Source organism: Mollisia scopiformis (assembly GCF_001500285.1).
Source record: "Mollisia scopiformis unplaced genomic scaffold LY89scaffold_10, whole genome shotgun sequence".
Classification (NCBI taxonomy): domain Eukaryota; kingdom Fungi; phylum Ascomycota; class Leotiomycetes; order Helotiales; family Mollisiaceae; genus Mollisia; species Mollisia scopiformis.
Window position 1 is genome coordinate 1,241,336 of NW_017263590.1, and position 11,707 is coordinate 1,253,042.

The 11,707-nt window shown below is 46.5% G+C and overlaps 5 protein-coding genes across 5 annotated transcripts; 2 read left to right on the forward strand and 3 right to left on the reverse strand.

Annotated features, from left to right (window-relative positions):
* Positions 1-2: 2 nt before the first annotated feature.
* Positions 3-1,617, reverse strand: LY89DRAFT_615033 (DUF1692-domain-containing protein). The gene is made up of 3 exons (XM_018210710.1): positions 1,399-1,617; positions 694-1,287; positions 3-643 (listed from the first exon to the last, which is right to left on the reverse strand). Exons 1-3 carry the CDS (start codon positions 1,481-1,483, stop codon positions 174-176), a joined length of 1,149 nt encoding a protein of 382 aa, XP_018072686.1. The 5' UTR covers positions 1,484-1,617; the 3' UTR covers positions 3-173.
* A 2,326-nt stretch (positions 1,618-3,943) lies between these two features.
* LY89DRAFT_733010 (uncharacterized protein) lies at positions 3,944-6,766 on the forward strand (the record flags this gene model as incomplete). The annotated part of the gene is made up of 9 exons (XM_018219751.1): positions 3,944-4,097; positions 4,153-4,703; positions 4,753-5,493; positions 5,635-5,672; positions 5,728-6,026; positions 6,102-6,222; positions 6,278-6,469; positions 6,528-6,550; positions 6,582-6,766. The coding sequence occupies 9 exons, from the start codon at positions 3,944-3,946 to the stop codon at positions 6,764-6,766; spliced, it is 2,304 nt and encodes a 767-aa protein (XP_018072687.1).
* Positions 6,767-7,090: 324 nt separating this feature from the next.
* LY89DRAFT_746609 (uncharacterized protein) lies at positions 7,091-7,659 on the reverse strand (the record flags this gene model as incomplete). The annotated part of the gene is made up of 1 exon (XM_018221096.1): positions 7,091-7,659. The coding sequence occupies one exon, from the start codon at positions 7,657-7,659 to the stop codon at positions 7,114-7,116; it is 546 nt and encodes a 181-aa protein (XP_018072688.1). The 3' UTR covers positions 7,091-7,113.
* Positions 7,660-8,510: 851 nt separating this feature from the next.
* LY89DRAFT_717905 (isoflavone reductase family protein) lies at positions 8,511-9,492 on the reverse strand (the record flags this gene model as incomplete). Its single annotated transcript, XM_018218379.1, has 2 exons — positions 8,511-9,389; positions 9,457-9,492. The coding sequence occupies 2 exons, from the start codon at positions 9,490-9,492 to the stop codon at positions 8,511-8,513; spliced, it is 915 nt and encodes a 304-aa protein (XP_018072689.1).
* A 412-nt stretch (positions 9,493-9,904) lies between these two features.
* Positions 9,905-11,332, forward strand: LY89DRAFT_781403 (uncharacterized protein). Its single transcript, XM_018222480.1, has 3 exons — positions 9,905-10,140; positions 10,441-10,836; positions 10,944-11,332. The coding sequence occupies exons 1-3, from the start codon at positions 10,029-10,031 to the stop codon at positions 10,997-10,999; spliced, it is 564 nt and encodes a 187-aa protein (XP_018072690.1). The 5' UTR covers positions 9,905-10,028; the 3' UTR covers positions 11,000-11,332.
* Positions 11,333-11,707: the final 375 nt, after the last annotated feature.

The following is an 11,707-nucleotide window of genomic DNA, read 5'->3' on the forward strand; positions in this document are numbered from 1 at the left end:
ATCCCGATGTCCAAAAATGCATGGTTTTACCAAATATTAGCCACAGATGATGTTCAATGTGTCTATTTCGAGATCACAGAGAGGTAAATGCGGAAGAGAAAATAAGTCTGTCTTGAAAAATGACCCATGAAATGCTCTCCGGAACGCCTAGATATGACAGCAGACATTTACACTTAATCATCATTTTCATGTGCTCTCCCGTTAAGCACGCCCTCACTCTTCCTTCTCTGCCTCCTTCCCCAGACACTCGTTGCCCATTCGGTCAAAGTAAAGCCCCAATGGCCAGCTACCAACACCCCACTAAACACATTGACCACTTTTACTACGAATCTTAGGAAGCTATCTCTGCTCTCTTCGACGGTAAGCAACATAGGCTCAATATCATACTTGAAGAAAATTCCTGGGACGGCCCGTTCTCCTACAATGTGTGATTGCTCAGTCACGGCGTATTGGTTGGTGAAGACTGTTCGGGAACCATAAGTGGTTGAGTCGACTGAGTAGACAGTAGGTACTACCGAGAGGAAGTATTGAAATTTGTGAAAGTGGTTTGGTGTAGTTGAAATAGTGCGGTCGAGAGGGTTGAGGAGCGAAGGGTAGAATTGGCCAAACGAGAGCTCGGAGAGGATGTGAGAGAAATTAAATTCTGTAACGCATTAGCTGGGTCAATACCGGTCTTGCAAAGGAGAGATGTACGGGAATGATCCAAATGAGCAGCAGCAAATTCTTGGTACCCATGGCCACGGGCTGTGATATGGAAGTCTCCCTGGACTTTATTCACATCCAAGCTGCCGAAAATACGACAGCTGTCACCACCAGGAGGACCCCTCTTCAACTTTGGTGTTTTTGCGAATTTGGCTCTCTTCCCTCCAGCCATAGCAACGATATCATGAACGTGCTCCTCTCCAAAACCTTCCTCGTGCTCATGGAACCCCTCTCCAGTAATCAATCTCCCTTCCGAATCCTTTCCCAGTCTGTGAATGCCTGTATTATCTACCCATTGTCTCCAATTCGTAGGATCCCGCTTCAATTTGTCGCCTGCTAGAATTCTGTCGCCTGCCGCATCTTGGACGTTGATGTGAATGTCTTCACATTTCATCGGTACCACCATGTCTAAGTTGATTTGTAAGTCGTGTCCTACACCTTTCTCGACAGCGAAGGTATGTGTTTCGTGACCCCGCCACCAGCGTGTGAATTCAGAAAATATGAGGAGGAAGGACACTGCCAGCATAGCAACTGTCCATTTTCCACCGCCCGAGGTTCGGGTTACATATTGCGGTTTTGCTTTGGCTGGAGGGGATGTGTCAGCTCGTTGAACATGAACAAAGTATGTGCCATTGGATAATGTCCGGTCGATCATGGGATTATTTTAACTTTAGGAGCATAATTCCAAGTACTTACGAAAAGCATCAAAGGCCTGGACAATATTGCCTCTCTTCTCCCCAAAGGCATCCTCGTCCAGGCCATGTTGCGCGAAGCCGTTCATCTCCTGCGCTTCCTTGATTACGACCCTACTACTGTGCCGGCATCAATTCGAAAAGTGTGAAAGAATGTGAGGAAGAAAATAGGAGCGTTGTGCCTGTCGAAACTTCTTTGGGATTGGAATGAATTTATTTCGAGTCGTAAGAGGACACCTCAGCTATTCACGAAGGCCCGAGCGTGATTGGTGGGCACCTGCATAAGGCTGAGAACCACGGCTGCGAGGCTGCATGTACACGTGAAGAGTGGCATGGTTTTGCACTTTGCGGTATCTAGAATGGACATTTAGCCGGCTTCATAAATTGTACGTAGTATATTGATATATTGATATGTTCGGTAGTTATTGTAAGTGACAGTGTCTTGTTACATTTTCACATTGTCGCTTTTGTCCTTGTCATCCCGATGCAATGGGCTTTGCAGGACTTTCACATCTAAGATAAGAACACAATAACAGTATTTGTACAGGTCTATTATGTTTAGTTCTTGGGAATAATTCTAGAATTTGTGTAACATAACTTTGTCCGCTTAAGAGCCGTGTTTTACCTTGAAGGACTGGCACGATACGAAGTAGTGACAAGTGAATCCTGCAATAACAATAGCAATTGCACTCAAATTTTCAGAGACAGACAAACAAGAAAAAGTGAATGATTTCAGTATTTCAATAGCACTCAGAGTGACCACCGGAGGATGGCGTTTGAGGTGAATCTCATCATTTTCTAACGAATTTCATTAAGAAAACCGCAGGAATTTGGTACAACAATAGTATGCGAAATGATCCTTAGGATACTTACTCAAATAATCAAGAGAATCTGAAAACAAGTGTTAAAAGACTTGCTCCTCCACATTACAAAACGCGTCGTCTAATTTGTAGTTCCTTAATCGACCCCTGTCATCCGCTGGATTTCGCGTGCACGCCAGTACTTTCCTTCTCCGAAGCTTCACTTTTCATCTCGTCCACCATCAATCAACTGACATCTCCAACATCACAGCAGACAATATCGTGGAGCACGAAGTATGGATCCCAGTCATGACTGCAATCTGGGACGCGAAAATCTGGCGACTTTTGGACAGGAATTGTCCTCAGGAGAGGGACATTTATCATTGTTGGACAGCTGCTCCGATTTACTTACCCGCGACCTTTCAGATCGAAATCCGCTCGCAGTCTTTTTCTAAGAGCTTAGGGCAAGATGAAGCTTCGGGAACTCAGGAACAATATCTTGGCTCGGTGAACTTTGAATTGTCCAATCGAATTGGCATATCGAAGCACAGGACCACTAGTCGATGGCACTCCTTTGAGAAGCCCCGCGGCTCAGCCCAAAATTCCTGACATAAAAAGGACGTCCTCCGCTTCATAGCCGCTTGCAAAGACAGACAGACATCGGAGCTTCAACTACTGGCCAAACAAACTGCTGGGATTTCGATCATTTTACAGCTTCCTAGAAGATGTCGTCATGGATAAGCTGTAATCCGTGTCTCCTCACTTGTCTGTCGGATTATGGCTGTTCGGTACCTATGCACTTTATATTCCGCTCGACTGCCAAGAAGCTTACCGGCAGCATGGCACGGAATGGAGCGAATTGGCAGCTGTCAAGGGGCCCACGAGCTCAAGTCCCATCCCAAATCCAGTAACAATAAGCTGTGATGCAATGCTTGCACCAGAAGCTTAGAAAGGCGGCAGCTTAAAGCTCTGCAGATAAGACTCACTACCGCACCACCGTCCGAATGGCACGATCAATCCGGCAAATGGTTGGAGATATTTGTCGACAAATGCGGTGCGCGAACTCAGAAATGGACATATGAGTCTAAGAGTGATCCTGGAAACAACAGTGTCGTGCAACAACTGGTCGACGAAGGTCAAGATTTACTGACCTGTCTCCAAAACCTGTGTTCAGGAAAGGCGTCAGATTCACCTACCCAACAGCCCGATTCCCCTCCGCAGCAAGCCAGAAAAACACATTCACCGAGAAGAAGACCGCTTCTCTTCATATGTCACAGCCTTGGCGGCATTATCTTAAAATGTGTATGTTGAATTGGTTGACCTCATTTCGAGCAGAGGGCTAAACTAGAACTAGGCATTGTCTCTAACCAGAAACCATGTCTTCAGACATCTTGATGTGATTGAAGTCATATCTGGTATTGTGTTCTTGGGGACGCCTCATCTTCCCTTGAACGCCGCTCCAAGTCCGAACATCATGGACCTTGTTCTTCGACTACACTAGAGGACATCCCCTCGAAAGCATGCACTGACTGTGAATGATAATGCTTTCTTGGCAAGATGCTGCCAGGACTTCGAACTACTCGGCATTCAGGTACTAATCGTCTCAGCTCACGAGACGGTGGAGTCACGAGTCCATCAAGGAATGTTCAAGACGCAGCGAGTTATTGTAAGATAAATATGCCGATTTATCGACATAGACGAGGAGTTAAGCATCTTTGGATATAGATTGCTTCCAAGGGACGGTCTATCATGAAGTCGCAACACGAGATCATGGTAGCTACGGAAAAATCCCATGACGATATATGCAACGTCCAAGTTAGAGGTTCTCTTTATAAAGCGATTAATTATGCTTTGCAACACTCGCTAGAGTATGCTCCGGGATTGATTTTCAAAAAGTTTCACAGTAAGTTTCAACATTCCATTTGTATACAACATATGATAGCTTACCTTTCGTGTAGCTAGCACTCGCGATGGAGGAGACGTAGGCACTATTCGAAGTCTCACCACCGATAATGAGAGAACCCAACCCGTGCTGATCCCCGCAATCAAATCTATGGAGATGTCAACGATGAGCTCAAAGGGTGCCACCCTCGGTTCCTCACTCAATCGGTCTCAGTCAACCGATCAGGCCATCACCAACTTCGACGTGGTCAACAAAAACCTAAAAATGCCTTGCTTATCCATGAAAGTCCACAAAAGGAAAGCCGACTTCTTTGGCAGACAGGACATTCTCGACTTGATCGATAAGAACCTACTGCTGGAGAATAGGAGAAATGTCACTTTTAGTGAAGGCTTCCTCCGGTCTTTTGCCCTCTGTGGCATGGGTGGTATTGGCAAAACACAAATTGCGGTAGAGTACGCATATTCGAGGATGTCAAAATACGACGCCATCTTCTTCATAACTGCAGATGGTAAGACGGTCCTTTCTGAAGAGTTTGCACGCATTGCAGTGCAATTGGGCTTGGAGGATCAAAGTGAAGCCAACGATATCACAGTTTCGCGTGAAATTGTGAAGGGTTGGTTATCAAATCCTGTGCGATGCTACGATAATCCTCCAGCCAGAAAACGAGGCATCCTGGCTCCTAATCTTCGATAACGTTGACGATCTCGATGTATTGGATGACTTCTGGCCGACGACGGGCTCGGGCGCCGTGCTTCTCACGAGTCGTGATTCTCTAGCGAAGAATCAAATTCACACTGCGAACAACGGCATCGACCTCCAACCATTTTCGGCTGAAGACGCTATCCAGTTCCTGAAAACCCTCAGTCGAGGCCCTCTTCAACCCACTCAAGAAAAGTATGCGGCGGAGTTGGCGGATAGGCTTGGAGGTCTGCCACTCCTCATCACCCAAATGGCTGGTGTCATGGCTCGCTTGCGGCTCTCCTATTCCGAGTTCATCGAGTTGTACAACGCAAGTGGTATCGAGCAGATCAGCATGACGGGTTCGAATATGTCGACTCCGCAACGAGTGTACTGGATATCCTACAAATTAGGCTTCGACGGACTTGCACCTACAAGTTTTGGATTGTTAAGCTTGATCGCCATGCTAAATCCAAATCGAATACCTGAATTCATATTGACGGATGCTTGCTCGAAAGATTCGAAGATATCCCTGGAGCACTTTCCCAAGACTCTGCAACAGTACTATGAAGCTAGGGCTCAGCTTCTTCAGACATCACTCATCAACCAGAACTCGGAAACGGGTGATGTCTGGGTCCATCGTATTGTTCAAGATGTGACGAACGGGAAGCTAATCCAACATCGGCTCGTCGACATCTACAACCTGGCAGTCTATGCGGTATCGACTGCGTGGCTATTCTCGAATTTGGAGACACGCTTTTAAATTGCTCGCTATAAGTACTGTGTCCTGGTATTCCCTAGTATCGTGCGTTTGAGAGATGCATACAAACATGTGGCGTCATATGAAACGTTCCGACAGGAGCTGGCTACCGCCACACTTTTCAGCGATGCTGGATGGTAGGTTGATGTACATTTCCTGTCCAATGCTACATTTCGGCTGATAAACCTTCAGGTATCGATTCGAAAGAGGCTTTCAAGAAGAGTCGAAGGAATGGTTTGAATTGGTACAGGAGATCTGTGATGGCTTAGAAGACAAGTCGTCAGAAGACGTGAAGTACATGATCCGTGATACCCATCACCATCTAGGAACAGCCTCTGGAGAGACAAACGACACGGGACGCTTCCTCAAGCACTCCGGGATCTGGCCAGAGATGCTTCTGGAGAGGAAGACCCCTGACGGTGAACTCGTGGTTGACTACGAATTGGGCATGGGCTACAATGAGCACGGCAATTCACAAGCCATGCATAGCAGTTAGCACTTCTCGAAAGCCATCGACACCTTTCAGAAATTGCCCTATTATGTTGAAACTATAATAGGCTAGCCAGCGGCCAACAAAGGACTCATCCACTGGATTCTGGGCGATTATGAAGCCGCAGAACACACTTTCATTGATATTATCGTTGTTTTCCGCAGGGCTAATGGCGTTGATGATATTCTCTCCTTCAAGTAAGCAATTTTACTGTTCTCGCCAAAAGCAAGCGTGAACTAATCCTCTCAACAGAACCGGGAAGATGCTCTATGGTCTGGGCAACGTCTATGTCAGCCAAGGAAAGTTCGAGAAAGGACTTAAATACTATATTCGTTGCTTGAAACAATATCGTGCCACACTCGGCGATAGACACCACCGAATCGGAGACATCTGTCACAGATTGGCAGATGACAATCTCCGTTTCAAGAATTATGCCGAAGCCTAGTATGTCTTATTTGATGTACCGCTTGATGAAAGAGGATGCTAATGTGTTCACTCAGAGTGCTCATCAACCAAGCCCTAAAGGTATTCAGCGGCCGCTAACAATACAGACAAGAACTTGCTCGATCAACCTACAAGGCATCACAGGTGTCTTTTGGATCCGTGAACACTAGCAAAGCGGAGTCGGAGCTTCGAGATGCTTTTCATTTTCTTCAAGCTTTAGTTCCAGATGATGACCGCGGCATGGATGAACTCACAGAGGAGGACTACGACAACCTTGTCGTGTTCTGGTCGAGATGAAGAATTAATCGTGGCACGTGATTTGTAGGTGCATGGTGAGATTCTCCTTGCATTCCATGGATATAAGCTAAGATTCTATTGTGGAGAACTCAGACTTAGTTCTATCGCTGATACAGGATGGACTTTCATTTTGCAAAAGTCGGGCAAATGCGTTGAAGCAGATGTTTTTCTTAGCTTGCTAGAACAAAATGGGGAGTTGTTACCTGCCCACTTCAACCTTTAATTGGTACACTTTTATATTCTCGATACCAGAGCTATGACCCAAATATGCATGCATAACCATTCTACTCCTTCAAACACAATATTCCTATATATACAACATGTGCCATATTTCTCGTATTTCAAAGCTAGGAGAACCATTTCCGCCGAAGACGTTGCCATGCATTCGAAAGCTTATCATTAAACAGATAGAACCCAATTGAGGGCACAGGTATAATACCACTAACCATAAACCAAGACCACATCGGCGGATTCGCCAACAAGGGAATATTCATGCTAAAAAACGACGACACGAACGATATGAGAACGAAGAAAAAGGCTAACAGAGTTAATTGCTCCATACGCCCAGCCTGCGCGATTACCTTCTCCGACTCCAGAATAGCCATACTGTTCATCAACACCGTTATATCTGCTTGACAGTGCCGGTACAGAGCATCGGCGTGCTCGTACAGGTGCACAAAGTCCTGCTCGACCTCGGCGCGCGCACGCTTCGTCGGCTCCTCTTTTGCTTTAGGCCATTTGCTGTGGCAGGTACTGTTGAGTGATGACATCGTCGTCTTGATGCGTCGCGCATGTCGGTAGAGTAGTGCGTTGAAATATCGCAACGTTTCGAGACCGTCGGTGTGAGGCCTGTGGCTGTGGTCGAAAATAGCATTTTCAAGCTTCATCTCCATCAAGTTCAGGAATTACTTTTCCGAGGACGCCACGAGCGCAAATACTTCGGTGAGGGAAAAGAATGGATCTCTGGCTGCGAGCTTTGTCCGCAAGGAACGCTCGTACTCGTGGTAGAGCGCTAGTACGGATTGTGGCTCGTGATGTTAAAATTGGAAGTACATTTAGAGATTAGGTGCGAGTTGAGACCCATCATTGGCTTGTAGTTGACGATGGGTAGAAGGAAGCGTTTGAGTGACTGAGAAAGTCCTAGGGCGGAGCTTAATGGACCTTCAACAAAGTCTATCTCTAATCTGCTTCCGCTGTTTGTCTAGATGAATATTAAAGTATCCGTCAGTTTCTTCCTAGAAGATGATAGATTCAAGTCGCGTACCTATTCGCTTTTTGTCATTTTCTGGTGGTTGCGAATAAATAGCAATTCTCTACTCTATCCTAAAATGTGTCTGATCAAGCACGTTGACAGCTCGAATCATTGTACTTCCCACTGGAACAGGAGAATTTCGTAGCATACGGCCATTTATTTCAGCCAGAGCTGCCGCCGATTGCCGACGTACAGTGGCCAAATTCGTTTGGTGTCCGTGGCAGGCCAGAGGATTCATGAGACCAATAGTACTCAGAGAGAGTTCGATGATATTCCACTCGCAGGAGGGCAGCGCTAGTACCGAAGTGCAGTTCGATAGATTGTCCGTAGATCTGCGCTGAGTGGTCACTATTGAGGCTCTATTGTGGCCTAGAACACGAGCTTTGTGATTTTGAATGCTACGAAAGTTGACGCGCCTTTTTTCTGTATTGGAACAAACTTGTGAAGCAAAATCCCAATTTGGGGCGTCTGAGACTCAGAAAAGTCTCTCAATTACGAGGCTTGCTGCTTGACAACTCGCGCGATAATCTCACTCAGATTCTCCTCTGGCAGCTCAAGTAGCTTGTTGCATAGCAAACCATCCTTCTCAAAATTCGCGCCTCTGTCCGTGCCATCGGCGTAGAGCAGCATCAGAATGAGTAGCTTCAAGCCCTCAGAGTGGTCCTTGTTATCCAGCCTCTTGGCTTTCTCCAAAGCTGCCTCTTCAGTCATTCTCTGAACGTCCCACTTCGCGCCGGTCGCTTTCTCCAATTCCTCAAGAACCTGTAATTGTGACACGGTGAAGGATGCCACAAACATAGGCTTGTTCTTCGTCTCATCGGGCTTCAAAAGCACCCTGCCCACAGCAGCGGCTACTGTTCCCATGCTTGTAGTCGACCACGGCTTCTCGCCGGAATCGTAGATCGTAACACGTTTTTCCTCCAAATGATAGTCGAGCCATCCGCTCTCGAGACCCCAATCAAAGAATTGTCCTGCATGAATAGCTGTCCAACTCAATCCAGTACTCTCTTTGGTCTTTAGGTACGCGAGGATCTTAGCCTTGTCGGCGTAAAGGGGAACAAGATCGGCAGCTGCGGTGCAGGTGTTGTTGCCATATTCAGAAGGGATGAAACGCTTGACTCCTGCTTGTACAGCAGCATCGATCATGCGAAGGTGAACTGTATAGGGTCGTCCAGGCAGCGCTGAGACAAGGGCATCGTGACCTTTGAAGGCTTCAACGAGCTGATCGAGTGGATAATCGTCATCTACCTTGTAGACCTTGATGTTCGAAGGGAAGGTAGACTTCGAACATTTGCGGGAGAGAACGGTTAAGTTGAAAGCGTTTGCTTTTTGGAGTGCTACAAAGACCTCAGTGCCAAAGAGACCTCCAGCCTGCAGGATGCTCTGGTCAGCTAATGTACCTGATGCTTGGGAAAATTGAGCCTATTGAGGAACTTACGCCCATCACCATAACATTCTTGATTGCTTGAGCCATTCTCTCAAGAAGAACCAGATTTAGTTGTGTTGAGTATTCGTGGGGTGTTTGGCGGGGTGATAATTTGGAAGCTGGGGGACCAAGACCCAACTCACTTAAATTTTCGATAGGTGACAAAAGACTTGCACACGATGTGGTATGACACCCGACGTCAGTCAGAGGCGGTCAATAGCAGCCAGTCTCCTTATAATAAAAATTTCCAGTCACCAATCACCCACACACCAGCATCTCAACACAAACAAGTATTTTGCGTGCACTTAGACTGAGTCTTGTCGAATGCTACTACGACAAATATCATGTCGACAGCTAACAACCCAATCTCCCAGCAACTTGCTTTGCTTTAGGAGGAACGTGCTTCTAAACGTTTTAATCTTGGGATACGATTTTGAGACTGACTTGCTCCTGCCGTCCCGGACCCATCAAACAGTAGACGTAGTCCATGGCCATCATAAGTCTATTACGTTTTAGAGCTAGAATGTTGATTTCATTTATGTTGCGTTGGATGATCAAATTAAGGTGTGTGTACGAAGTACAAGATGGTGAGGAAACCGAGTTGGAGGAAGATCTTGAGGAGGAAAGCGAGCTTGAGGAGCAAGATTTTGAGGCTACGGATGTGGACTCAGAGTCAGGACCAGAGTCGGAGCCAGAGTTAGAGTCAGGACTGGATGCGAATGAGGGCATTCGCATAGGAGGGGGATAATGTTAAGGCCTCAGGCATGACATATGTGAGGCGCATAAGCGAGGGCAAACGACGATGAGAGTACATAAAGGGCTTCACTCCTCCATCCTTCACTTGGTTCTTTAGTTTCAGTCTCATAATACATTCTGCTGGATACTAGTCTAACCGAAATCGAACCTTAGCTCATCTCTATGACAACAAGATCAACAACACCATTTTCCTTGCAGGAGATAGCCATGCTTCCTAGGTTTCTGACTTGGTATGGCTAGATACGCATCCCTATGACCCAGAAACTGGAGATGAGTCTATTGGGGTCGAATTTGCTGGCTCAGCTGTCAGTTCTCCCTGTCCGTACGGCCAAAATCTCACCCTGGCCAACGCCAACAACTATTCATCACTCTTGACAGCCGCCAACCAAGAACTCCAATGGCAAGATCTGTACTACCGAGGTTACTACGAGATTAGTGTTTCAAAGGAAGCTGTCTACGCTTCCTTCTTCGGTATGCCCACGATTGCGACCAGAAATGGCTACGAGATTTCCCTTGCAAACTTCACAGTTCTAAGCGGTGCGAATAAATTCATGCGTTCGGGCAACGCTGTGGCTGGGGGCGTGACAGAGAGTGGAAGTCTGAAGTACGGAATCACATCAGGAACGAACATCACTAGTACGTCAAGATCACCCCTCGTGAACTTAGTTTCTTGGGCCACTTTTTGGGAAGAGCTCACCTCGGCTCCTTGATATTTCAGGAAACTCATACTGACTTGTTAATAGATGACACCGCAACGGGTCTGTACTTCATCAGTAGCTACAACCTTGACACTGCCTGAGCGCTTGCCGAATGTCCCACGGGTAGACGGACATAAAAGACGGCACCAATGTACTTAGTGGCATTTCCATTACCAAAATACAGGATCTCCTGATTTCCTTTCTGAAACGAGGTCATGATAAGACATTTGAAGCCGAGACATCTTATCCTGAGTGTGAAAGACTCTCGTCCTAGCATCTCCTCGTCATATCTGCAGAAACTGAAATACTGGCAGGAATACCAAAATGTGGTTCGCAAAACATTCTCGATTACAGAGCATTGGCTAACATACCATTTGTTCCTCTGGACAAGTGGTCTTGAGCCCTCTAGTATCCGTTTCCATTAAGAATGCCACTCTCCACTAGGACGCTCTGGTTGTCACGTGAACCCTTCAATTTCAGCTTCATTTTCCCAAGACGGAGACAGATCCAGCCAACGCGTCATAGTTGCTACGATTGGTAGCACATGATCCAGATTCTTTGTTGATCTTTCTCAGTATTGGTTTCTGTGCAATTCACTTTGCGATGTTGGTGGCGTTCAGTGGCTTGGAGAACAATATCAAGAGATCTCAGGCTTCATATTGTTCTCGGGTGCCCTTTCATTCTTCACCGAATGCCGGCGCTAAGAAATTTTACCGGATCCAAACAATATGAGCTATCCATTTTTTTCACGCATCCCAAAACCCCTCCAGAGTTAGTATTGTTCAACACCAACCGAGAAATCATGATCT

Coding starts and splice junctions, on each gene's coding strand:
- LY89DRAFT_781403 (XM_018222480.1), top strand. CDS start 10,029: ATGGTGAGGAAACCGAGTTGGAGGAAGATCTTGAGGAGGAAAGCGAGC. Junction 10,141..10,440: donor GGACCAGAGTCGGAGCCAGA/GTTAGAGTCAGG, acceptor TGGTATGGCTAG/ATACGCATCCCTATGACCCA. Junction 10,837..10,943: donor ATCAGGAACGAACATCACTA/GTACGTCAAGAT, acceptor ACTTGTTAATAG/ATGACACCGCAACGGGTCTG.
- LY89DRAFT_615033 (XM_018210710.1), bottom strand. CDS start 1,483: ATGAACGGCTTCGCGCAACATGGCCTGGACGAGGATGCCTTTGGGGAG. Junction 1,288..1,398: donor CCAGGCCTTTGATGCTTTTC/GTAAGTACTTGG, acceptor CATCCCCTCCAG/CCAAAGCAAAACCGCAATAT. Junction 644..693: donor TGCTCATTTGGATCATTCCC/GTACATCTCTCC, acceptor AATGCGTTACAG/AATTTAATTTCTCTCACATC.